General features: G+C 57.6%; 1 protein-coding gene across 1 annotated transcript in view; it reads left to right on the top strand.

The window, feature by feature from the left end:
• The window catches only part of KCNIP2 (potassium voltage-gated channel interacting protein 2), a 41,412-nt gene extending 17,158 nt beyond the window's left edge, over positions 1–24,254 (top strand). The window contains exons 2-8 of the mRNA XM_057380230.1: positions 21,175–21,299; positions 21,693–21,762; positions 21,860–21,930; positions 22,430–22,537; positions 22,915–23,019; positions 23,241–23,303; positions 23,625–24,254. Of these exons, the coding sequence (XP_057236213.1) occupies positions 21,175–21,299; positions 21,693–21,762; positions 21,860–21,930; positions 22,430–22,537; positions 22,915–23,019; positions 23,241–23,303; positions 23,625–23,672 (590 nt within the window). The 3' untranslated portion in view covers positions 23,673–24,254. The remainder of the gene's footprint in view (positions 1–21,174; positions 21,300–21,692; positions 21,763–21,859; positions 21,931–22,429; positions 22,538–22,914; positions 23,020–23,240; positions 23,304–23,624) is intronic.
• The last annotated feature ends 2,247 nt before the right edge of the window (positions 24,255–26,501 follow it).

Genomic DNA, 26,501 nt, shown 5'->3' with positions numbered 1-26,501 from the left:
CATGGCCTCTACTGCCTGTCCCGGCCCCTGTGCTTCCAAGCTGGAGGTGTCCCGGCACAGTCCACAGGCAGGCACGGGAACGGGGGCAGGGAAGTGGGGGACAATGTTGGTCTTCAGTCTCCCTGGATTTGCCCTTTTTCCCCTACAGCGGGGAGCTGGGCTGGTCCCCTGTGCAGGCTCGGCATTAGGATGTGCAGGCAGCATCTCCCTTTGCCAGAGTGAAAGCACTTGTCGGGAGCAGAGCTGGAGACAGAKCCTGGAGCCATGGACTTCCTCCTTCCATTGCTGCAGGTCCAGCGATGGCATGTCCCCTTCGGGGGCCCAGCAGAGCTCACAGGCTGGCTCTAAGCATCTTTTTGGGAGATTATGTCCTTTGTCCCACAGTGAGGCACTGTGGGGAATGGAGTTTACCTGGGGCTGCAGCTGGGGCAGGGCCTGGGGAGCCACTGGCCTCCTTAAGCACAGAGCAGGTCTGGGAGAACCACAGGCTGGGATGTGGGGCAGGAGGCTGGCAGAATGCACCCTGCAGTGGCACCCGTGGAAGGGATGCGATCTGTGACTCAGGTGGCGTCTTCAGCAAGAAAAGTTGTGTAAGARTGGGCTCAACAGCTCTGCCTTGTGGTTTCCTTTTGATTTGTGCTGAATTCCTGCTTGGCTTGCCAGGGAGGAGCAGGGGCAGTGACCAGGATGGTCTGCATCTGACGATCCAGAAGGGACAGGAGATCCTCTGTCCTTTATGTTCATCACGACCAGGGTGCCCAGGATGGCAAATGCATCTCTCACCTGCCCGGGACATGCTGGCATGTAGTAACTTTCCCTGTCARATGGAAACTGGCTTCCAAGGAGCTGGATAGTCGTGTTTGGGATGGATCTGCAAACTTTGCTGTCACGTCCTGTGGGCTCTGGCACCCTCCTGTGGCTGTTCTGTCACCTGTCCTGCATCCCGCGGGCTTTTGGGATGCTGCAGCTGCCTTGGTCTTAAGCTGAGCTGGCTGGTCCCTGTGGTGACGCTGCAGAGCTGTTCCTCTGCCCCAGCGTGGGGGGAAGCTGCTCCTTTGCAGGATCTGATCTTGTATCACACGGACCTTATCACTGCAAGAAACTCTCCCAGTGTGTTTGTGTTGTGGAATTGACCGAGTGGCAGAGCTYCTGGAGACTGCAGATATGGATGAGGGTCCTAAACCCAAGACCTGTCCCTGGAAGGTGGCAGGACTGGACTGGTCACTAATGGCTACCCAAATTTCTGATATTTCAGTTGGGGTAGATTCAGTCAAGGTGTTCCATTCACAGATTGTCTCTACATGTCTCTGTTTGGTGAGCTGCCCACTCTGGCCTGGACTGTCCCCCTCCCCTTGTGAGGTCAATCCTTTGCAGCCCTTCCCTTGCCCGAGGCTTTATGGATGTATTATTATCGGGCTGCAAGTCCCTGCTGTGCTGTGTGTTGTGCCTKGTTTAGGATCTCTCCAAGCCTGGCTTAGCTACATAGTGACCAGTGCAGCATCCCCTGCTGTGGGTCCCTCCCACCCCGGGACACTGTCATACCATGCTGTGGAGACATTCTGTTGGGGGCCTGTCCCCCCTCTGCAGGGTCATAAGTCAGGGAGAGCTTGGTTTGGAGGGGATTGCCCTTCTTTTGGGGGGCAAGAGGTGAGGTTTCCCTGTGCCAGCCCTGGTGGAGGGTTGGTAGGAGGTGGTGGTGCTCTTGCCCCTTCCCTTGGGACTCCTTCTTTTGGTATTGGTAGGGACTGGACAGTCTGGCTGTTCCTGGCTRTATCATAGCTCCACCCTCTTTTCCATCCCCGAGGGAGCAGAAGCTGTAATTTCCATCAGGTCCCTTTTTGTTCGCTTCCTTCCCTATTAATAAGAGATGAAATTTATGAGATTATAKAGCCTGGATGGATTCAGAAGTGATAGATACTGCTGCTGTGGGGTGTGAATGCACTGCAGAGATGAAATAGAGCTGGGAAAATGGGACTTGGGGAACGGATGTTGTCTCGAGTCTGCACAGCCCATCTCAGGTTGGCTCTGGGAGCAGGGAAATCCCACTGTCACCACACAGTCTGTCTTCTGGCTCTGACACACTGTGCAAGTTAGCAGCTCRCTGCCAGGCTGACTTTTGGAGCCAGCAGCTCTTAGCCTGGGTGGTCTTGGAGTTCGACTCCTCTTCCTCGTATCCTTGCATTCATCCTTTTCKCCTCCCCTGTGTGGAGCCAGCAGAAGCAGATGCCTGGAGATGCAGGACACTTGCAGTGCTGAAGGACCGATGCCCAGGGGTGCAGGATGCTCACAACACTCGACAGTGGCAGTGGATGGCTGATGCCCAGGGATGCAGGATGCTCTCGGTGCCGCTTTCCCTCCGGAAGGAGCATCCTTGCCTGCTCTTGGAGAGAGGCGGCCCTGGGATGCAGCAGTGCCTCATTGGTCAGCGGGACCTGTGGAGTCTGCGGGTTGCCATACCAACCTACCTCTGGTTCCCGGCCAGCCGGGGCGTGAAGTGCCGGGTCGAGCTGGTGCCAAGGGGCGGACCAGGAGCCAGGGGCAACCCGAGGCTGTGCCAGCCGGGGAGGCGTCCATCCGCCTCTGCTGGGGAGCTGGCTGGCACCACCGGGCTCCCCGGCACCCCCCATCACCCTGACGCTGCTCCCCACCTCTCCCCGCAACTTTGCGGCACGGAGGGGACCGGCGGGCGGGCACGGCCCGGGGCGGCGAGCCCGGACACCCCGCTCCCTCTCAGGGGTCAGCTTTCGTGAGCCCGAGCCCCGGGAGGGGCATCGCCGCCGAACCCTCTGTCCCACTGCCCAYCTGCACCGGTGCAGCCCCGCGCAAAAGTTGCCGCTGCCCGCCGCCGGGGAGCGGGGCCGGCGGCTGCCGCGCTGCCGGGCGCTGCCGCTGCCCGTTCCTCCGGGCTGCACCGGCCGCCCATGCCCGCAGGCTCGCTCCGGGCAGAAAGGCTCGGTCCTCCCCCGGGCATCGCCCGCTGCTCGGAGGAGCTGGGGGGCTGTTTGGCGGCCGGGAGGGGGTGCGGCTGGGTCCCTCCCCAGCGCTGGGAGCTGGAGCCATGAGCCACTGCCAGCAGCGCTGCAAGAGGCAGCTGGGCCGGGTGATCCGCTTCTTCTACCAGTTTGTCACCGGGACTCTCTCCCAAGGTAGGTGCCGCCCTGGGGGACACGGGATCTCTGTTCTGTGAGAGGGGGTGTCTGGTGAGCTCTGTGGGGTTATTGGGGGATGGAAGAAATGCTGTTTAGGTCCTGAGTGCTTCAGCCTCTGGCAGAGGGGTTGTACTGAGCTCTGCGTGTAGCAAAGCTGAAGATGGTTGCAGGAAGCAATGAAAGCCCCTGAAGCCCCCGGTGGACCTGGGGTGACAGAAATGTTTTAATTGGGGAGGGGTCTGATGGAAAGTGGAGCATGAAAGAACTGCTGTGCAAATAAATCACAGCAGTTCTTACCCTTSCCTGACATGTCAAGGAATCTGACTCCTCTGGGGCTGGAGCTGTGCCCTCCATCTATCTGGACAAAGAAGCCCTGGGTGTGCCCCTYGAGCCAGGGCAGGGACACACCCTGGTGCCTGCATCTACCCGTGCTTTTGTCCTGGGATGCTTGGTCCTGGGGACAGAGCTGCATGCTGTGTGCTCCTGGTTTCCTGTCACAACCATGGCAGGACCCTCCCCACTGTGCCAGCCCCTGCACTGCCCTGACAGCTGKCCAGAACCCCCTCTTCTGGGTGTGGACCCAGAACCAGCTCCTAAACCCAACAGGCACATCTCGGGGAGGTCATGCGCCTGTGTGTGCTGGGACTCCGGGTGCTCCACTCCCACCCCTGTCCCTATGTTCCTGTGCTGGGACAAAGTTGCCATTTCCATGGCCCTGCCCTTCTGAGGATCACTGGGCTGCCCCTCTGGGCCCCAACAGTGCTGGGAAGGGATGCACTGTAGTGCAAGTGCAGGGAAAGCCTTGTTAGGCCAATGTGGCAGCGTCACGCCTTGGAGAAGGGCTGGGACTTGCACTGCTTCTGCCAGAACCCAGCCTGCCTGGAAAACCCCTCCCAGGTTCTGTCCCCTCCTTGCCTGGGGAAACCCCTGGGTCTCCGCAGCCTGTGCCTATCCTTGGGGCCAGAGAAATGAGAGGATAGTGTGGAGGTGCACTTGGCACAGCCCTGGAGGCTCAGATGTGGGAGCAATATTTGACCTGTGAGCCGAGCCATGCCCAGCGGGTGGGCTACCTTCTGCCCACAAGGACCCCAGCCCTGGGTGGAGGCCCTGGTCAAAGCAGGGGACAGTCCCCCAAGCCCAGCAGCACAGCAGGCTCTGGAGGATGGGTGTGCCGCAGGCAGTGCCAGGCTCAGCCCCGCTAGTTGGCTCCATCGGGCACCGGCCAACTCGCCTGGAGTGGAGGGGGCAGAGGATGAGTCAGCTGAGTCTGGCTTTGRGCGTGAGGGGCAGAGCAGCAGGTGATGGAGCAAAGAGGGAAYGGGACCTCGGGATGCTCCCAAACCCCACCATCGGCAAGGATGTCTGCAGGTCCTTTTCCCAGTGTCCTGGGCTTTGCAGCTGGGTACTGTGACATTGGGGCTGTAGAGGKGTCCCCTGGGACTGAGTCTCTGGACTGACCATGTGTGGTGCTAGCAGGACCAAGGGCTTTCCAAACAGCCAGGCTGGGTGTGCATGGGATTGGGATGGGCACAGAGGGAATGGCTGGCTGTGTGGTGCTGACTGCTCTCACCCTCTTCTTGGTGTCCACCCGAGTTCTGGGACAAGCCAAAGTGGGATGAAACCCAAAGCTGGGCAGCTCTGAGTTAGGAGTGGGATGTGGGGGCTTTCACAACCTTCTCTCCAGCTGCTGCTCCAGCCCATGGGTCACCAAGATGCTGACCCCTCTCTGTCTGTTATCCTACCCCATCATTCCCTTCTGGGGGGCAGTGACCCCCTCTGATTTCCCTGCRTAAGTGAAGGAGGTCCCATGGAGCTCACTGCGGAAGGCTGGGTGCCTGACCAGGTGTACCTGGGGTSGGGGGCCCCCTGGCTGGGTGCCCTGGGTAGCTGGCCAAGGACGGGTCGCCAGAGAGGGGAAAGAGAAATGACTCAATCAATTAACCAGATTAAAACTGTGACTTCACCTCCCAAAAATAGCATTTCACCAATATTTTAATGTGCTTATTAATAATCTGCTCGCGCTCTGATTAGCAGCAAGGTAATAAGGGATCAGCTTTAACCTAAATTTAACTCTCCCTAATGGATGATGGCCCCAGAACCAAAAAAAAAGGAGAAATTCCTATCCATCAGGCTGGCCCCTCGGCAGGTCAGGAGCACYCAAGGGAGCTGGGCAGCAGCTGCCCAGCTGTGCCCAGGGACCATCACCTCAGTGTAGCCCAGCAGGTCCTATGGCACATYTTGTGCAGGTAGTGCCCTAACACCCTGCAGCACCCTGCCAAGGTGCATGGTCCCCTCCTGGAGAGAGAGGTCCCTTGACAGTGGATGATTGCCTTGTTCCATCCTGCAGTGGGGGACAGAGCCCCATCCCCAGCTGCTGGTAGTGCTGGAAGGATGGAGACAGGGACAGCCACCTGGCTACCTGAACGGCTCTGGATGTTGCCCTGTGTGTGCCTGTGGCACGCTGTGTGCATGGACCTGCTTTTTGGGCAAGAAACCACACTCTAGGGGTTGTTTATACACCACCCAGCAGGTGGCTGGYGGAGAGTTTAAATTTAGCTGTGTGGCAGGGCTGTGCTGCTGGCAACACTGGAGAGCCAGGGTGGGGTCGGCTGGGTGGGRGATACTTCATGGCTGTTATTGTCCCAGCCCGAAGTGGGACAGGGAGCATGGACTCAGTGCCAGCCTGTCCTGCCTGTCCTGGCATAACTGAAAAAATATTACAGGGCCTGCCACCCTCCCTGGTGCTGAGCCATGGGCATGTGCCAGGGCCACTTTGCCATCCTGTCCTGTGTCACCTGTGGGTACTCAGAACAGTTGATCTTGGGGGAGAGAAGGGAGGAAGGGAGGGATGGATCTAGATGCTGGGATTCTGCTCCCTGAAAAGGGAACATGTGGGGCAATGGTGTACTCCTCACCCACACCCGGGTGGCCACCTCCCCTGGCTGTGCGTGCAGGGTGGGGATGGGACATCTCGTGTGCAAAGAGGTTTGGGATGAAACACTTAGGTCCAGTGTCTTCCTCAGCCATATATCCCGTGGGGCAGCAGATAGGGCCTAAAGGATTCCAGGGACCAGAGGTGTCTCAGGCACAGGTGTAGCTAATCCCACATGGTTTGGGATCTGCGGGCGAGTGTGCCCAAACCTACAGTGACACTGTCTAAATGCACCTGGCATGGCAGAGCAGGAGCCAGGCTGGCTCCAGGCTGAGAAAAGCAGATGCTGACCCCTGGCATCCCTGGGGAGATGCTGTKCTGGGACACAGGGACCGAGATGCCAGTGTTTCTCTGCCAGACCCAGCTCTCTGGGATGGCAGAGACACCTTCCTTCAAGGCCCCATGTCTGGAGCAAGGACAGACACAGGCATCGGCAGAGATCCTGGCAGCATCATTCCCTAGGGAGCCGTTTCCAGGACTCTTAGCTTCACCTGTGGGGTGGCAGCAAGGGGCTGAGCCCTGAGGATCCCAAGGTGGTCAGGGAACTCAGAGCAGCCTGTGGGCTGAGGTGATGCCTTGCTGGCCCCATGGCACTGAGACACAGGCACATGTGTAACAAACCCAGTCTGTTCTCTGCCCCCTGCTTCCTTCTCCTGGCTGATGGTGCCACTCTCCCCCCGGGCCAGGAGGGTTATTTTTAACTGTTTGCCATGTGCTGTCTGAGCACAATTAAGGTAATTGGTTTGGGAGCCTGGCTCTCACACAACGCTCCCAATTACCTGCCTGCCTGCCTCCCTGCCCACGGTGGCCGGCTCCTCTGGCAGGGGGACTGCCGGGACAGGGCTGCCCCACATAGCACAGCGGGGCTGAGTGCGGGGCGAGAGCGGGCACGGGGCATGGAGCCATGGAGAGGACAGCCCTGCACAACGACAGCCTGCTCTATGCCTCCCTGATTGCCATCCTCCTCCTCATCTCCTATTGGTTCACCACGCGCTGCTTCAAAATCATCAGCGGCATTGAAGGTACGGGGCTTGGGACATGGGGGAACAGGGTGGCCTGTCCTGTCCGCTTCCACAAACCAAGTGGTGAGGCGAGCCAGATACTGGGTGTGGGAGAGGTGGGTTGGAGATTCCCTCTCTGCCTCTCTGGGAGACCTCCATCTCCTCCTCAGTCACTTCATTTGTTCCTCCTGGTCCTGCTCTGCTGTGTGTGAGAGCAGCCGGTGGCTGCCCCAGGGCTGAGCTGTGGCTCAGGGCTGTATCCAGGGTTGCTCCGGGGTTGCTGTGCTGCCAGTGTWTAGGTACTGCTGGCACTCGCTGTGAGATGGGGTTGCAGATGGACTCTGTGGAGCCTCTCACTCTTGTAGGGTACAGGGAGCTTGTGCTCGGGCCTCAAKCTGCATTTTGGGGCTCTGGGTCCCTTTAGGTGTGACCCACATCTTTGGTCCTCGGCTGATGTATTGGGGAGCTCTGGGATGTGGTGGAGGTCCCAGTTTCGCCATCGAATGTTCTCTCCAAGCCCCACTGCAGTGGGATGTGAGTGCCAGAGGTTTGCAGGGTGAGACCCAAGGCAAGGAGCAGGGCAGGAGGGCTGAAATTGGCATCACGTGTCTGGGGACGTGCAGAGCCTTTCCTGCCCGGGGTGTGCATTGCTCCATCCATCCGTGAGACCTCTCTGCACAGCTCGGCCAGGGCCTTGAGGCTCTTCCCACGGCATGGCCAAACACTGGCTGCAGGGGAAAGGAGCACCCCTGGGAGCGATGCCCCTCAGTGYGATGGGCAGCAAAGCCCTGACCCACACTTCTGGTGGGGTATGTATGCTTTTGAGCATCCCTTGCAGGCAGCTGCAAGTTTGGCTCTGTTGGGGAAGTCCCACGTGTGGTCTCATGCGTCTCCTCCATCCTGGGGGCAGCTCCAAATGGTGTAACATCCCTGGGGACCTTGGTGAGGTGAAGGGGTGGTCCTTTGTCACACTAAGCCCATCTGGAGCTGCCCTCAGTCAGAGAGAATCTGCTCTGGGCAAGAAATCCTGAGGAGTTTGGGGGTSCTGGGGTCTGGGCACAGTGTAGCACTGGGACATGGGACCAGTGCTGGGTGCCTGTGCTGGTTCTGGTGGGATTCTGTGTCATCTGGCAACAAACAGTGGAGTGTTTTTATTAATGGCTCCAGCATGGAAATGCGTAATCCTGACATGGTGACCAGTGAGAGAATTATCACTGCTGGGGAGGGTGGCTGGCATGGGAGAGGCACAAAAACAGGTGGGGAAGCTGTGGCTCTGTGACTGACCTGCCACTGTGGCCCTCAGCCCCAGCATCCCACGATGCTGCCAGAGATGAGGGCCCAATATCAGTCCATTTAAATGAGCTCATCAGGTTCCCTTTGCAGAGAAAAGCTAAACCCTGAACCCTCCGGATCAGGCTGGAAGGGCTCCTCTCCCTCTATATCTGGCCAAAACTAAGTTGCAAAAATAGACTCATGGCCTGCAGGACAGGGTCAGCACTGGAAGCAGCTGRAGACCTGAGGAGAGGATGGGCTGTTACTCGGGCTCAGCAAGAAAAGTGGCTTTAAAAATGCAGTTGATGGCAGTGGGAAACTTCCTGCAAGARTGCAACAGGTCTGTGCCGCCCTGGCCTGGAGGGATTGACTCGAGGRCAAAAGTGGGAGGCAGACATGTGAAATCCAGGCTCAGTGCCTGGAAACTCACCTCTTTCCAAGAAAAGGATATGTCAGGTCTGAAAACTTCCGGCCTGAGGGATGTTTCCCCAGGGAAGACTTTCAGCTCTTTCCCCAAGATGCCTCTGATGCTTCTCTGGCATCTTCTGCTGGTGTTAGRAAATTTTGGGAGCGTGCTCCAAGCAGCAAGGAGATGCCAAGCCTGGTGGCATGGAGCCACTAGATAGCCAAGCTGTGCCACGACCTGGGACTGAGACAACAGCCCTCTCCATCCCCTGCCAGGGGACAAACCTGCAGCCCACTGGGCTGGAAATGGGGGTTCCTGGAGACTGGTGTGGGGCAGCCCTGCTGGGAGCTCTTGCTGGGGGTCTGCTCCATAGCCTGGATGTGGCCACCTCACCTGTACCTGTGGCAGCWGGCCCTGCTCCTGGGATGGACTGGGAAGGGTGGGGAGCAGCAGTGGCATGGGGGCAGCCCTGCTCCCTGCTTACCACGCTGGTGCTGGAGTCAGAACTGGTCTCACATCATGCGTGATGTGGGGCTTGTCCACCTGGAGATGGGCAGTGCCAGTGGCATCCCTGGGGGAAGCTATGGGGGAGCTTCCCTGAGGAAAGACCCCAAGTGGTGCTGAGCCCCGGTGATAGGCAGTGACCACAGCCACCTGGATCCCTGGTGGTCCCTGTGGCTTGTGATCAAGCAGCCAGGCAAGGGCTGGAGTGTTGTTAAAAAGGAGCAGGGAAGGTAAATGTAGCCCTGTTGGCTGTGTGTGGCTGTGTGCTCGAGGCACAGAGATGCATGGGTTCACCCTTTGTTTCCAGCTGCTGTGTGACCTTGGCTGGGTCCCCAGCCTCTGCATCTCCTCCTCTCCTGCTCGTTGCTGCACCTCTTGGGGGTCTGGCAGTGTCTTGGGCATCCTGCATTGTGGCCTCTGCTCCCACCCTGTTCTTCCAGACCTGCTCCCCATTTTCTCTTGGTGTTCCCAGAAAAACAGGTGGATCCACGTGCCTGCTTGGAAATGGGGCAGACGGAGTCGTCGCCCCAGACACTCTCCAGGARGGAGATGTTGGGGTGTTCAGCCAAGTTGGTCCCCATGGGGCAGACACGTGTCTGGGGCACAGAGGACAAATCTGAGTCATCCCCATCCTGGATGTTTTGTCAGTGCCCAGCGTCCTGCCCCTCCCCGTGTCCCCCCCTGGGAACTGAGTGCCTTTTAATATCTGTGGCCCGTTTCCTTAGCAACTGCATTAAGCAAATCGATGGAGGTGGTGTCATTGGAATGGGAGGGCATGCCTTCTTTCCCCCTCCGACCCCCCCAGCCCCGCCACCCCCATTGGAGGATGCCTYCCTCCACTTGGCCTCTCTCCACTCTTACTCACAGGCACAGCCCTTCTCTGCCTGGGCTCTCGGCTGTGGCTCCCTCAGCCTCCACCACAGCCCTGCGCTGACCCCTCGCTCACCCAYGGCTGATGGCGGGTGTCCCTGAGTGGGGGTGACAGCTGAACCCTCACCAGGGACACAGGCGGGTGTCCCTGGGGATGCCTGGTCTGGTGGCTGGGGTGAAGGGGCTCCAGGACTGTGGTGGGGAGGGCTGGGGCAGTGAGGGGCCATGAGACACCCYCACCATGAACCTGGAAGGCCTTGAGATGATCGCGGTGCTGGTGGTCTTGGTCCTCTTCGTCAAGGTGCTGGAGCAATTTGGCCTCTTCGAGCCCGTGTCCTTGGAAGGTAACGGGTGTGGGTGGTGCTGTCACCTCTGGGGACGTGAGGGGCAGRCGGTGGGTGTCCAGAGCTGCCCTCAAGGATGCTCCAAGGCTGCTGCATCCACGAGAGAGTCCTGGGATGTGGTGTCCATCGGCTGCTTGTAGGGGCATAGGAGCGAGGAGCAGAGCGTCCTGGCTGTCCCAGTGGCTGGGGGTGTGGGGAGGGGACACGGCTGGCAGGGTGTCTGCTGTGTGGTGGTGACTTTGGTATGTGCTGGGACTGTGTGTGAGCATATGTGTGGGCACCAGGGTGTCTCCCAGCACCCCTATGGGAGCACGGTGTTACCAGAGACCATGGTCACCTCACCCTGCACGTGAGGTGTCAGACTCAGGACCAGTGTGCAGAACCCAGGCTCAGGCAGGATGGGTGCCTGCTGGGCTCCCTGCTCCTGGCTCTCCCCAAGGCCCCCTGTGGCCCTTGGGCAGGGTTGGGGGACGCAGCTGGAGCTGTCCAGTATGGATGGGCTRTGTGAGGGGCTGAGTGGTGTGCACGGGACACACTTGGCAGAGTCTGGATCTGCTCGGGGGACTCTGCTCTGTGCATGGTGGGARTTGGACTCCCAAGGACTGCTTGGCTGGGTGCTCCCTGCACTCCCAGAGTGATGGTTGTATGAAGGGTCCCCCCAGCCCTGCCCATGCCTGCACACACCTCACAGCCTGCCCAGCCCCTGCCATCAGGGCATGCATAGGATGAGAAGGAGAGAGTTTCCCTGGTCCATTGGAGCCTTGGGATACCCCGATTCTCCAGCACCCACACGGGCTGGGTGTRGTGGTGAATGCTCTACAAGCAGGGGAGCAGGCAGCACCCTGAGGCTGCACCAACAGATTGGCTGTGCCTGGAGATAGGGATGGAGGGGGAAGATTGGGTGATCTCTCATTCTGATCCTGTGAGTCTGATCACAGGACAGGAAAGGTGGATGGAAGTTTTCATTACTACTTAACTACTAAGTCCCCGTGCTCCAGCAGCAGCACTCCTAGGTGGAACATATCAGGAGGGAAACTGAGGCAGGAGCTGACCTAACTGACAGACTTCTGCCTTGTGAGCACCAGGGGAGGGCATGCTGACTGTGCCTAGAATGAAACCCTCCCCAGTTCTGCTGGTGATTTGGGAGTGCCATCCCCATACCCTGCTTTCCCCCTTCCCAGTGCTTTTGCTTCCCTGTGTAGCTGCCCAAAGCTTTGGACCAAAATTGGTGGCATTGACTGGGAGCTGTTCTGCAGCTCCCAGGTGTGGTGGAAAGAGTGGAGACAGCCCCACTGCAACCCTGCTGAGGGGCTCAGGACAAGGCAGGGGCCGCTCCTTGGCTTGTGTGGCTCCTCTGTTTCCTGGGGCACACTCCTTGTCCACCTGCAACCGACTTTTCCCTAGCATGGGCCAGAGCAGGACATTGGAGATGKAGTGTGCTGTGTCCAGCCTTGTCCCTGCCACCTGTGACCCCTCCAGAAGGAACAGGGACATGCCTGTCCCCCTTCACCCACATTTTCCCATGGTGAGGAGCTGCAGTTCTCTCTGGCTTTGCTGGAGATGTGCCCCAGACGTGAGGGAATGAGATCCAGGTGCCCCAGATTGCCAGCAATCGCTCCCACTGCCTGAAAGTGCCCAGAGGACAGGGAAAGATGTTGCTCAAGGGGCAGAAATTGTCTGAGGTTAAAGTGAGCCCCTAGCAGTGTCCAAGGAGTCCTGTGTGTGTGTGAATGGCAGTGGTTTGGGATGGGGGTGAGATGCTGTTGCATAGGTCACTTCCCCCCTTGACTTGAGAGGCAGCAGGTAGGATTTTGCTCTCCAGGAAGGTCCCAGGCAGTATCTGGGGCTGGAAAATGCTGCGTCCCCTCCAGGGGTTGTTTACAAGCTGTGGCTCGGTCAACAGTGACAGCCCAGAGACCACAAAGAGCCTGAAACGAAACACTAATGGCTCGGCTCTGCTAATGGACACAGGGCTCTGCCACCTGCTCCGGAGCCATCGATGCTGCYGGCCGTGCTTCCCCAGCTCCGGCTGCTGGCCCGTGCTCCCCTGCCCCATCCCKGCTGCTYCCCTGCCTGGGGCTGTTTCTCTGCCCAGGCTGTGTTGGTTGTGTGCTGTGGATAGACTGTGCTGGGAAGTGCCAAGCCACCACAGTGATGGGCTGGGAATGGAGCAGCTCCAGAAGGGACCAAGCTGACCCCTCTAAGCCTGGGGGAAGGGTTCTGTGGGAGCACTGGGCAGCAAGATCTTGGGGGAGTTCCAGGCTTGGTGGGTTCCCAAACTCMGCTGGATGAGGCTTCAAGCACCCCATCCTTCATTTGGAGCTGGTACTTCCCTGAAAAAGAGCTTGCACAGAAGTGCTGACTATCTGCAACCCCTTGCCCTGTCTGCTTGGCACTGTGCCCCCTTGGACCCCGCCACAGTCTCAGTGGGCACAGCCACTGTCTGGCAGCAGCAATGGAGCATCTCCCATGAGTGCACTGTGCTCCAGGATCTTCAGGGTGATCAATGCTGGAACTGACGTTCACCAGCTGGATAATCAATGACGGGCTGTGTCACCCCAGCTCTGCTCTGTGCCATCGCGCCTGTCCCCAGCCCTGATCAWCTCCTGGCAGACCCACGCTGGGGGYTCTCAGACCCCTGCCAAGAGCCTGCTTTGGCCAAGTGCTCAGGATGGGGCAGGTGGAGAGAAATGCTATCAATTTTGCCTCTTGAAGTGCAGCATCAATAATTCAGCGCGGAGCAATCGGTCCCGGCTGGGAGGAGGGATGGCGGGAGGGAAAAGGCGGGRGAGCCACCCGCGTAGCCCAGCCACAGATTAATATTAAATGAAGTTGCAGATTGCTGTCGGCAGGATAATTGGTGCCTGCCCAGGGCTGTTCCTGCCTCGGCTGTGTAGGGTACATTCTGGGGGGACAGGCTGGATTGGGGGTGTCTTGGAGWGCCCCCAACATGGGGTGTGCCTTCCTTGGGAGCTGTTGCTGCTGCCCCAGAGCTYAGGATACAGAGAGAGAAGCAGGGCTGGGAGGGTGTCAAACCCTTCCAGAATCTGGGGAGAAACAGGAGTGAGCAGCATCATGCCTGGGTGCCACCAGCACCCCAAAAGGTGTCAGGCAGGAGGGTGGTGGCAGTGAGCAATATGGACACCTTCTGATGACTGGAGAGAAAAGAAAGCAAGCATCCCCAAGGTGCTGGTGAGAGCAAATTCCCCTGCCAAGCCCTGATTGCTCCTGCTTTCCAGGAACCTCTTTGGCAGGAGTGCTGTGTCTTGGCTGCAGGAGGAACTGGCCCTTTGGGGTGCAATGATTGGGTCCCTGAGCTCAGGGCATCATCTGGTGGGTTTGACAGACCCAGAGACCAGGGTGAGCTTGCCACAGGGGAGAGATTTTTGAGCTTTGAAATTTAGCCCAGGACAGCTGCAGGCACTCTGGGTTGAAGTCTGGGCTTTCCTGGGCTGGGCAGCACCAGAGAGTTCCCTACCTGCAGTGGATTTAACCCTTACCTTTCCAATGGTAGCAGGTTGGTTAGCTGGCTCTAGGGCTGGGCAGGATGTGTTGGTTCTTCCAGGAGCCCTGAAGTCCCCAAGGCCTGCTGTACCTGTGGTGCACCCTGTGCCTCTGTTGCTGCGTGGTGGCACGTCCTGCTCAGCCCAGCCAGACCTAATTAGCTTGTTGAATCTCTTCTCCCTCCGGCCTTGTCTTAATCACTTTTCACATTGCTTCCTTCCCAATTCCCTCTGGTCTGATTTGCTCTTACTGTTGCTGTTGTGCCTGAAGAGGGGAGCAAGGGAACCCAGCTGGACATGGAGCAGGGGCCCCACTTGGTCCCAGGATGGTCTCTGAGCTAACAGATGGAGGGGCAGGAGATCACTCAGCCACAGGGTTGTGAGAAAATCACAGGCTGGAGAAAAAGCAATAAATCTAGAGAGCAAAGGAGGCTATTGGAACAGCCCTTCTTTATAGTCCTGCTCTGCTGGTGGAGAGTGAACCCTTCTAGTCCAGTGGGAGAGGCTGGGACTCTAGTGCAGGGTTGTATTGGGCTGCAGGGTGCTGTTCAAGCTCAATGGGGTCTCCTTCACCTCTGCCCTGTGAGGGGCTGGATTAGATCCCAGGACTAGGCACAGGTGGGAATAGAAGTGCCCTGAACTGGGCTCTGTGGAGTATGGAGTCTGTGGTCCCCAGAGTGCAGGTAGCAGGACGTCTGATGTGCTATCCAGGCTTGCTGTGGCATCCCCTCCCAGGGATACAGGGAAATGTCTCGTTCCCCATGATTGCCTGTCCTGGGGCTTGTTGTACTGCTGGGGCAGGAGTTGGCCAGATCAGAAACAGCTTTAGGTGAGAGATGCATAGACAGCTCTCTGACAGAGACTTTCTAAAAATCATTGTTGCCAGGCTGGAGTCTATGCTGCCCTCAGAGCAGGATTTTGGGTGGGCTGTGGGGAGCATGCACCCTGGCTGTCCCTGACATGCTGCCCTCCCTCCAGATAGCACCCTGTGGGGCACTTTTGCTCCCTGTGGAGCACATTTTTCTCCAGCAGCAAGCAAGATACCCTGGGCTGGCAGCTTCAGCTGCAGCTGTGACTGACTTGCTGGTGCAGAGATGCAGAGGAAGAGGGARGAGATGAGGGTTGCAGGTGTCTCTGGAGGTGATCAGTGGACAAGGCTGGCTCCGAGGCAAGGAACTTGTGCCATGCTGTGGGTGCATGCAGGATGGGGCACTGTTGGGGGGGAAGGTTTGGTCATTTGGGATGGGGCAGAGGGATTTTCCTAGGCAGGGCTGGTCCCTGGGCTGGTGGCAGCAGCATCCCAGTAGTGTGTGTTGAACTCGAGGGTCTCTGCAGACTGCTCAGCTCCAGTGGCACCATGAGCTGCTATTGGGGTGGAAGTCAGTGTGGCTGAGCCTCCTCCACCTCCGTGCACCCACTGGTGGCAGTTCTGCACCCCTTTGCAGGTTTCTGTGTCAGGCTGTGCACTGCAGGGGTGCCCTGGGGGAGGGCTGACCCCTAAGACCCTTGAGCAGTTTCATGAGCTCTCTTCCTCGGCAGCCTGGGTCCCCGAGGGACCCTAGAGGGTGCTAGGGCAGGAAGAGGGAGGGCCAAGGCAGGTCTCCCCTCCCCTGCCCTCCCCTCTCCTGCGCTGCTGGATCTGTTGCTGCCAGAGCAGCTGCCAGCYGGGGCTGTGTGTCTGGGGATGGCGGTTGCTGAGGCGCCCTGGGACCTGCAGGGGCTGCAAACGGTGGGCATCATCCTGCTGCTCTGCTCCAGCCTCAAGCTGCTCCATGCCCTGGGCATCATCGACCTGGCCAGGGGAGGTGGGACTGGGACAGGGGATGGGGTTACAGTGGGGTGGGGATGTTGTGGTGGAGGTGCTCCTCCTATCCCAAGGGCTGCAGGGTGCTTGGGGATGTTTTTGAAGGATTAGTGTGGTTTGGGGCTCTTGGGGGAAGGAGGGGGGGCATTGAGGTGTCTGGCAGCCTTATGGTGTAGGGAACTGGGGAGGTGAGGGTGTCTGGGCGTGTTTCAGAGTGTTAGGATATTGGGTGGGAATGTTTGTGGACATTGGAATATGTGGTGTTGGGTGCRGGATGCTAGAAATTTAGGGTGTCTGGGAGCATTAGGGTGGGGTTATCTGGGTCTGGAGGCACTGGGTGCAGTGATATGTGGGGTGCTGGGGGATGGAGACCGTTTGGACTGTTGGAGTCTGGGGGCAATGGGCTGCAGAGGGCTGGGCTTTGTCAGATGATTGGGAAAAGGACTGCAGGTAACTGGGGCTAAGGACATAAGTGTGAGCAGGGAGAAAAGAGCCATGGATGTGAGGTGCAGCACCATGCAGGGCAAAGCTTTCTCACTGCTTCAGGAATTGGTGGCTATGGGGGAAACCTGGGAARAGAGGCTAGAACTCCTTTGCCCTCTCTGCTGGGCTGTGCCAGGGCTGGGGAAGGAGGAGGATGCTGTGGGTGTTGAGCTTCTTGGATTGGCCACTGGGTGCTGAGGACAGGGCTGGATGKGGCCAAAGAAGAGGACCCAAAATATGTCAGAGCAATGGATACATGACCTGTTGTTTGTGCCTGGTGAGGGTGGGAGAGCAGGGAGCTGCATGGTGCTGATTCCTTGTTTCCTTTGCCTGCCTTCCTTGACTGTACCACGGATTGCCCCAGCTCAGACAAGGGCTGCCAACAGACTCTGCATGGATGTGTTTTGGGGTTGGTTTGTCTCCRTCACCTCTGCCTTCTTGCTGGCACTGGGGATGCTGTGAGATGAAGGGACTGCAGATCACATCCCCTCAGGTAGCCAGATCTCAGAATGGGAGGATTTGTGGATAGGAGAGATCAGAGGAGCAATTAGTAGTACAGCAGAGGGAGGGGAGAAGAGGAGCTGGTGTTCTGCTCCTCTCCTGGAATGGTGCTGTCCCCAGGAGCTGGGCTGGGGACACTGTGGGGATCTTGTTGTGGGACGCMCCTTTTCCATCCATCATGATGACACATTTATTGACAGGTTACTGAGAGTGATGGCGGRGTTTTGTTGGTTTGTTATTGTAAGGTGTTTTCTAGCAGGAGGGTGCCATGGAAAGGATGGGTTTGTGTCCCCAGCCAGCTGTCACTGGGAGAGCACTGGTGGCTGTGGCTCTGTGGAAGGACAGGGACAATGTTATGCATCAGACTGACTCTGTCTCCTGCGTTTTTTCTGGGGAGACCATGGAGCATSCCAGGCTTGGGAAGGGGGTGTCAGCCAAGCCCCTTGGGAAGGGTGACCCTCACCATGGTGGCATTGGCTGGATCCAGCCCCCAAGGACACATCAGCTGCCAGTGGCTCAATACAAAGTGGTTCACAGCCATCCTGATGGCAATCSTTGCTGGAGACAGGGATCTACCCACTATAGGTCCCTTCAGAGACAGCCTTTGGGATTCATTTCAACAGCGTGTGGAGCTGGGGATGGGAAWTCCCTTTCCCTTCTGGTGCTGCTCAAGGATGGAGTCTCAGTTTGTGTGTGTTGGTGTGTGTTTTGAAGTTGCCGAGCTGTGGAGTGATGGGAAGTGACAAGCCACTTAACCCAGCAGACCTCCTGCCATAGATAAAACACTGCCAGGCCTTTTTGTTCTGTGCCAGCTGCTGGATGGCCCTTGCAGAAGGGTGGAGAGCAGAACGGCATCTGGAAAAGGAGCTGTTGCTGGCAAGGACGGGGCTTCGTGCTGCAATGTCCCTTGTGTCCACAGTGGCAGCACTTGCTTGGGCTCTGTTCCTTGTCTTTGGGCAGAGCTGTTTCCAAACAAGGGGCAGCTCCCAGATTTGGATGCTGGGGACAGAAAGAGGGTTGTGAGTCCTACCCAGCAGAGCCTTGTGTTCACTGAAGCCAGGACAGCAAAACCCCAGTCCTGGTCACCTCTYTCCTGTTGTTAAGCTGCATGTGCTGAATGTGCTCCCTCTCTTGTCCCAGGGGACCCTGGAATTGGGGCCCCTTTGAATTCCTCCTCGAGAAAACGCCCATGTTCTTTATTTTTTTTTTTTCTTTTTCCTTCTTTATAACAAACTAAAGTGTAACTTGCACCCGACCTGACCTACTGCACGTGCCTATACCTGCTGCCCCTGTGAGTCCAACCACAGTTTACTCTCTGTTGCATCTCTCTCGCTGTGTGGTTTCCCTCCTGCCCTGCTCCCTCCGAGGTCCATCACCCTGGCATTGGGTGTTGCTCTGCCCACCCTGTCCCTTCCCTCTCAGCAAAGAGGATACTTCTGCCTGCCAGGTCTGTTCCCACAGCTCAGCTCTGCTGGAGGGACCTGGCTCCAGAGCATCCTTGGAAGGCTGAAAGGTGCAAATCCCTTTCCCTCTGCAAATTAAGGCCATGGAAGGGTAGCTGGGCCAAAATCATGGTTTATGTACAACTGATGCTCACTTCTAGGAAGGAAAAATCTTCTTTCCTTTGTGCAAACCTTGGACCAGACAGGAGCCAGACTGTGCTGTTCTGCCAGTGTCAAGATCCTGGTCCTCACCCTTGTCCCTGTCACCCCTGACAAGTGCCAGGGGGTGTGTTTGTTCATCCCTGTATGYTTGCACATCACTATCAACCTGCTGCATCCCTGAGGAGAGTTTGCCTTCTTTGAGTGGCTCTGTGTGAAGTCTTGCTAGGACAATGACCTCCTGGAGTTATTCTCCTTCCCCCAAAATGATGGAGCTACCTTGGTGTGAGCTCAAAGAGTCCCAGGTTCTGCCTATGGGCACTTTGGGGCCAACCTGCCCAGCAGTGGCTGCTGAATGCAGACCCATGTCCCTGTCCTGGACCTGGGTACCATGCAACACCTTTTCCCTGCTATCTGGGGCTCAGCTTAACCCTACAAGGCTGAGAAAGGGCTTCTCTGGCAGCTATCTGCTAGAACCCTAGAGAAAAAAAAAAACAAAACCAGGGCTCAGGATGCATAGGCATTATGACCTGCTGCTTGCAGATGTCTGGGATGCTTGGAGCAAACACAGTGAGAAACCAGAGCTCCAAAAGGACTTTGCACCTTTCGTTCCATTTGTCCCCATGCTGCTGTCTGCCTCCCCTTGGAAGCTGGAGCTCAGCATGGCCTTCATCTGCTCCTCTCCCTCCTTTCCCAACCCAGCATTAGTCCTGCGCTGAGTTTGCTGGCTTGAGGCACTGTGGGAAGGGAGGGAGGGAGGGAGGGGGTCTGCAGCCATGGGGCAACACCAGCTGGRAGAGATGGGGCTGAGTGAAGCCATTGGGGTCCAAATGGGGAAGAAGGGGTGGCAGTTGGGTCAGTGTGRTGAGGGGACTATTTAATTCAGGGCAACTTGGCTGCGATGGCCATGGGCCAGGCTGGTGTGGGGTGTCACACCCTGCCCTGTAGCCTGGCCAAGGCAAAGCCCTGAGCCCCGTTCCCCTTCTGGCTGTCTCAAAGCAGGTCCCTGGGCTCGGGTCGCAGTGCTGCACTGGGGTGGGGGTGCATGCTGCAGTCTGGGCTGCATTGAGGAGCCGGTGCATGCTTTGCCTTCAGACCTTGGGCGCCAGCAGGATCAAACCCAGCTTGAGCTTGGGGAGGATGCAATGCCCTGGCTCAGCCACAGGCTGTTTCTTGGGCTTCATCCTACCCTGCCTCCTGCAGAGCCCCTGGGGAGGGTCCCCAGGGAGCAAGTATTTGTCCTCAAGGCTAAAGGACAGAGTCTGGCCCTTCCACCTCCTGTCTCTCTGGGCTCCTGGCAGTCTCCTCACCCTGGCCTGATGGGGGTGCAGAGGCACTGGGTATGGGTAGCCTAATGGGGCTGCCCCCATCCTTCCCAAGAACAGGTACTCCCTTGCCGGGTTTGTCCTGGGATGGAGCAGGAAGGCTGACCAGAGCCCAGGCTGGGTTTTGCCTTCCTGCTCCTCCAGCCTCACGCTGCATGTGCTGYCTCTGCCTAGCTCACCCTGCGCCTRGTGCCCAACCCTGCTGCCCGTCGGGACCGGGGGCTGATGCTCTGTTAACTCTTCTTCTGCTTGGTGACTCCTTCTTTCTTCCAGGCAACCCGCCAGTCCAAACTAAAAAAGTGCTGAAGCAGCGATTCCTCAAACTGCTGCCCTGCTGCCGGCCCAAATCCATCCCCTCGCTCAGTGAAAGCAAGTGCTTCTTCTTGCCTTTGTGTGTGTTTGTCCCCGGCGGTGCTGCTGCCTGCTCTCCGTCCCGGCCCTGCCTGTGGGAAGGGGACGCCTTCACCTCTCCCCTGCCCTGGCTGTCAGGATCAGCCCTGSCCTGGAGGGGTCCGATCCCATGGGCTCTGCACCCACTTCTGTCTTTACCTGCTCACAGGCTGGTTTTCTCCCTCTTCAGCTTTCTGGAGCAGCTCCCACGGGATGCACAGCAGCAAGAAACACTTGGGAGCTGGCTCAGGGCAGCAGGGCCCTCCCGGCACTGGTTTAAGGGATGGRGGGTTGTTTCTCTAAGTTCAGGGTCAGTTTGGGATGAAGGTGTGATGGGGGATGACAGAGGCTGAGCAGGGAGTGAGTGCAGGGTTCCTTAATCCCCTGCACTGTGTATGCTTGGCCCCTTGGTAAATTCAAGCCCCACATCAGGATATCTCCCAGCAGAGATCCTCCCCGCAGTGTGAGCCAATCCCCCCTGGGAAAAGGTGAGTATGGAGGGGCAGGATCTGAACCATCCCATGGAGAGGGGGTACCTGCTGTSTGCCCCTCTAGGTTGAGCAGGGTCTGGGGGTGCTGCTTGCTACAGGCAGGGGCTGTGCAGCTTGGCAGATGGAGGAGAGAAGCAATCGACAAAGGTGGRAGCACAGCGGGCAGGATGGAATCTGGATAGGCTGGGGGCGGCATTTGGGGCTGAGGGTACTGAGGGGCAAGGCTGGATGTCAGCCCTGGTGCTGCACGGACCTGCAGGATGTCCAGGGACCCAACTCTGCAGGGCAGATGCCTGTGCTGGTGAGAGAAGGGCAGGTGGGGAGGGTCTCAGCACTGGGGGGTTTTCACACCTCCTTTCTGCCCAGCCTGGGCTGCACTGGAGGGGGGGGTTGTTGCCCAGTCAGTCCTTGGTCTGCCCCAGGGTGTCTATGAGTGTCCCCTGGTGGCATAGACCCAACTCTGGCTGGGCAGAGCCCCCAAAAATAAGTCAGGTGTGAGAGGATGGGGTGTGTTGTGCAAGGTGCCTCTCCTGGCCTGACAAGGTAAGCAGGACAATGCTGGCCTCAGCCACTCTCTCTTCCCCTGGATTCCTTGCAGACAGTGTTGAGGATGAGTTTGAGCTCTCCACCGTCTGCCACCGCCCCGAGGGGCTGGATCAGCTCCAGGAGCAGACCAAGTTCACCCGCAAAGAGCTGCAGGTCCTGTACCGAGGCTTCAAGAATGTGAGTACCCTTTGACCAGCTCTRATAGCYCCCACCTCTGCTGCCATGTCCACCTTGGGGTGGTGCTTTGTTTGAGAAGGTTTTTGGGACCTTGGGGTTGAAGTTTCTGTAAGGCTTCAGCCTGACCTTACCTCCAGGGAGCTCAGTGGGGAGACCTGATCCTGTGCTCCATGGCCTTGGGTGCAGAGAGCCCCCTTCCTGGGTGCCTGGCATGAAGAGCCCCTCCAGCAAGGGGGGCAGCCCAAAAAATCTGGGAGGTGCTCCACGCAGCCTTACCAGCCACTCCACCAGGTGGACAGGACTGGGAGGCAAGGCAAGGGAGCCACAGGGTTTCAGGGGTGTCTCAGTTCTTTATTGTAAGGTAGAAGTGACACTGTGGCTCTGCCCTGGCAGGAGTGCCCGAGCGGCATTGTCAACGAAGAAAAYTTCAAGCAGATCTATTCACAGTTCTTCCCTCAAGGCGGTGAGTGCCCATACCCATCCCTGTCCCCATACACATGGGTGCCTCTGTGGCGCAGAGGGTCACACTGCAGCCCCTCACACTGTGTGCCTCCCTGCAGACTCCAGCACCTACGCCACCTTCCTCTTCAATGCCTTCGACACTGACCACGATGGCTCTGTCAGCTTTGAGGTGAGTTGTGGCCAAGGAGGGGGTGCAGCAGGGCAAGGAGAGTACATCCCTCTAGGGACTGTGGGCTGGGGTCAGCAATGTTGCTGTTACAGATGGGTGAAGAGCTTTACAGGCCTAGTGGAGTTTATTAAATTCCCAGAGGCAGTATCAAACCAGTGAAAAGCAACAAAAAAGGGGCTTTCTGTATTTTCTGGGTAGGGTTGTGAAGGTACCCAGGCTGGCAGACACAGCCACGGCTGAACAGCAGGTCATGATGCACATTATTCTCTTGGTTGCTGTGACCCAAGGGACTAGTGCGGGAGATGGATGGGGTTAAGCAATTTTTTCTCCCCAGACTCTTTTTGATACCAAAYACTTCACCTTGTCAGCCCACCCTCAGGGCACATCTGCTTTGGGGCTGAGTTCCTCTCTGCAAGAAAACCAAACAGGGCTGTGCCCTCTGTCTCTGAGGCCCTTTGTGGCCATAACTCCCATCTGCCTGCCTTGTCCATCCTTGCAGGACTTTGTGTCTGGGCTGTCCACCATCCTGCGGGGCACCATTGATGATCGCCTGAACTGGGCCTTCAACCTCTATGACCTGAACAAAGAYGGCTGCATCACCAAAGAGGTGGGATGGGGGAGTCCAGATTGGTCCCCACAGCCAGGGCAGGTCTGCACTGGACAAGGGCAGAACTTGGGGGTATTGGCTGAACTCTGGAGGAGAGCTCAGGGAGTCAATGTTTAACTGACTGAGATCAGCTTTGCACATGTCCCTCCTGCCCCTCCAGCACTGGTGTGTCTCTGGGATGGAGGGTGGATGAGTGGTGTGCAGCTTTGGGGCTCCATCCCACATGCACATGGTCCCACACTGTGCACAGAGCAAACAGAAATGCACCTGAGCACCCCACAGATCCTTCAGGAGCATCAAGAAAAAGGTGTGGGTTGGGCACCAGGTGGAGACAAAGCCCAGTGTTGACACTGCAACCCTGCTCCCCTTCCCATCAGGAAATGCTGGACATCATGAARTCCATCTACGACATGATGGGCAAATACACCTACCCGGCCATGCGGGAGGAAGCGCCCCGGGAGCACGTGGAGAACTTCTTCCAGGTGAGCTGAGCACATGCTGGGGAAGCASAGCTCCAGCACAGAGCTTCAGTGGGTGCAGTGGAAAACACCCTGCTCTGGAGAGGAAGAAGGGCTGTGCTACTCCTGCTGGTGCTGGGGCATGCACTGTGTGCAGCCCCTGTGGGACCTAGGAAGGGGGTACCAGGCTTTCCTTGGGGCTGGGGCTATCCCTGCCATGCCCTTTGTGCTGTGCTTGTGTGCAGAAAATGGACCGGAACAAGGATGGTGTGGTGACAATCGAGGAGTTCCTGGAGTCCTGCCAGAAGGTAAAGTCCCCAGCAGCTCTGCTCTGAACTAGGTCACCACTCTCTTCCTTGAGGACCTTTGTCCCTCCTGCTTCCTTCCTGCGGGGCAGGGGTGAAGTCAGGGCTCCTAGGGGCAAGGCTGGAGCTCTGCTTTGGGAGCTGTACCCATGCCAGCATCATTGTACAGATGAGGAGAGCCATGCATCCCAATATGGCTTGGAAACTGCCTGTGGCTCTTGTCCCGTGTGCCAGAGCTGCTATGAGGGTAAAGCCAGGTTTGGGGGAGCTGCCCAGATTGCTGTTCTGTGCCCAACTTGCCTGATTCCCACCTGCTCCCTACAGGATGAAAACATCATGCGATCCATGCAGCTCTTTGACAGCGTGATTTAGCTCCTGGACCTGCCTCCAGACGAGCTCTCCTGACACTGGGCCCAGAACCTGCTTCTCTCTCTTGACTTTTCCTTTGAGACTCCCCTCCTCTGGCTGCACAGACACCCCCATGGAAAGGGGCCTTCCTTCCCTGAGATGCAGTCGACTCTGAGATCTTCCCTTGCCCCTGGGCCAGCTCTCCTTTCTTCGGGGAATCCCAAGCAGGTGCTCCCAGACATCGGAGTGTGGGAATGGCTGGCACAAGACGAGCATTTCACCTGGATGGACCTCCCTGCATCCAATCCTGGTGGAAAAAATGCACCCTTGGGCTGCCATAGAGGTTTTCCCCGTGCACACCAMCTTGTGCAGCCACAGCTCCCATACCCCTGATCCTCCCCAGCCCCAGGAGCCCCCAGTCCCGGCTCCAGCCCAAATCCTCCAGCGACATTATCTAGAAACCAATAAAGTCTTGCAATGGGCACCAGTGCCTCAGCTTCCTCCCCTGCCCTGGCTGTGCCCTGCCATGGGGAGTGTGTCTGGCAATGTCRGCTGTGAGCTGCTGGCCACCCTCCCTGTCCTGACACTGGGCCAAGAGATGGGCAGAGGGGCCTGGAGAAAGCAGCCACATGGGTCCTCGGGGTTCTCTGCTGCATGAGCTATGGGGAACATCCCCTGATCCCAGGGATCCCAGTTAGACCTATGAGGCTCGTCCTGACAGGGGGAGAGGGGAGGCTAAAGGGAACCCCAGGTGACTTCTTGTGGCACTTATCCCCCAACATGGAGGATGCAGGGCTGGGAGAGCTGCAACATCAGCTCCTGTCCCTCAGGTTTGGGATCCTGGAGGATCCCAGGGATCCCCTTTGAGGCTCAAATGGAGAGACACCCTTTCCAAACCCTTCCTGAGGGCATAAGAGCCAGGGTATGAGAACACGTGGAAGAGGGAGATGGGCTGGTCTCTGGTGGCCATTCTGGTCTATGGGGTTCACAGCCCTGCTCCTGGCATTATTTGCTGCAGCCCTTGCCCTGCTCCTGTTCCCTGGCCCAGCCCAGCACACCTGCTGCCCYGGAGACTGGGGTATGAGCAATGAGGTAGAGAGGTGTCCCCACAGGCATAGCCCTGTGCTGGTGACATGGCTGGGCTGGCAGCCCCTGGAGGAGAAGTTGAGGCTGGGTTAGACAGGAGTGACTGCCATGCTGCTGGCAGGCTGGAGGGTCACCTTGGGGTGGGGGGCTCATCTCCTTTTCCCAGCACGGCCATGTGACAGCCTGCTTGGGGACCTTGGGGATGTGGACCCTGGGTGTCTTTGTCACCACCCACYTCTTGGAGATGAGTGTGTGCAGGCAGCCTGCCCTGCCCACATACCACTCCAAGTCATAGCTGGGAGAGTGATGCCCATGGGCTAATTTTCCCTAATAATTATGCTAACCCTAGAAGTCCTCCCTCACAGGCACTGGGAATGTACCCAGCCCTGGCAGCCCCTGACTGTGGCTCCACCCGCTGTATCCTTGGCCAGGGGTRGTTTGGGCTGGCCTGAGCTGTGATATCTGGGATCAGCACCCATGCTGGGCCAGGCCCCAGACCCAGGCTGAGCCTTTGGTGTTGGAGACACTAGAATTTACCCCGTGGGGCACTGAGCTAAAGCCACAGGGCTGCTTCCCAGGGGGACTGTCCCCATCCCAGCCCTTGCAAATATGATGTGTTTTTAGGCTCATTTGACACATTATTCATCTCGCAGACATGATGTGTTTTTTAGGTTCATTCAACACACTGTTCATCTCACAGACCTGTTCCCGGGTTTGCTGTGGGGCTAAGGCTCCCACTTGCATTCTCCTAAGGGTGTGAGGGCCTTACCCCTCCATCTCTTTGGCCCTGTTTTCCCTCCTCCCAAGCTCTCTGGGGTACCCACTGTCCCCCACCACGTGGAGCAGATGCCGCCTTCCCCCCTCACGCTGTAGGTCGCATGGTGTGACCCCTGCCCCCGGGCATGGTGACCCACAACCCGCTTGGCATCTCCAGTCTGTATATTTTGTATTATAACAATTATATGGGTTAAAAAAAAAAAAAGAAAAACAAAAACCAATAAAATCTAACCACGATCGCTATGCACACCACCGTTATGTCTTTGCATCTGTCAGCTGCCTGGGATGGTGGGGCAGGGAAAATGAGGGGTCTCAGCAAAGGGTTGGTATCCTTTTTGGGGTGCTGTGGCTGCAGGGTGCTCTGCATCGTTGCTCTGGGAGGTTGCATGTGGGACAGGGTGCACACTGAGCTTGGCTATGCCTATAAATACACACTTCCTGTGGTAAGAGGCTGTTAAGGCTAAAAGGCTCCTACATTCAGTGTGTCACATTGCAGGAGCAGGGCTGCCAGGTGTTTTCAGTTTGTCACAGATGCTGTTGGGTAAACTTGAGATTGGGACCAGGTGGCCCTTGTTAGGATGAAGTATTTAAGGCTAAGCTAGGAGGCTTGTGGTCACATAGCACCTTGAGGAGAGAGGTATGGACTGGAAAGGGTTTTCTTTTAGGGACATGAATTGATGGGCAATCAGCGGTTGTTGCAAAAGTCCAACACAGAGAACTGGGGAAAACAAAACAGAGTCAGGTAAGCAAGAAAGCAGTGGAAAAAAGAGTAATGGACCTGATGTGTGACAGCAAAACAGCACAGCATTATCCAGTCTGTGCTCCAGGAACTGAAAGCTCAAGAAACATCTTTAAAGGATGGGCTCTGCCTATGGGGGGAATTACCATTGTGGACTGGGGCAAGCAGCAAGTCTGATCTTTCCAAAGCCTCTGACTTTCCAGGGACCTTTATGGGCTACTGGCCATTACCCACAGCTGTGTATGGCAGTA

The sequence above is a fragment of the Malurus melanocephalus genome, unplaced genomic scaffold (genome assembly GCF_030028575.1).
Source record: "Malurus melanocephalus ecotype Western Australia unplaced genomic scaffold, MMel_1.1 scaffold_12, whole genome shotgun sequence".
Taxonomy (NCBI): Eukaryota; Metazoa; Chordata; class Aves; order Passeriformes; family Maluridae; genus Malurus; species Malurus melanocephalus.
Note: the sequence above shows the minus strand (reverse complement) of the source record. Positions and strands in the feature narration are given on the sequence as shown.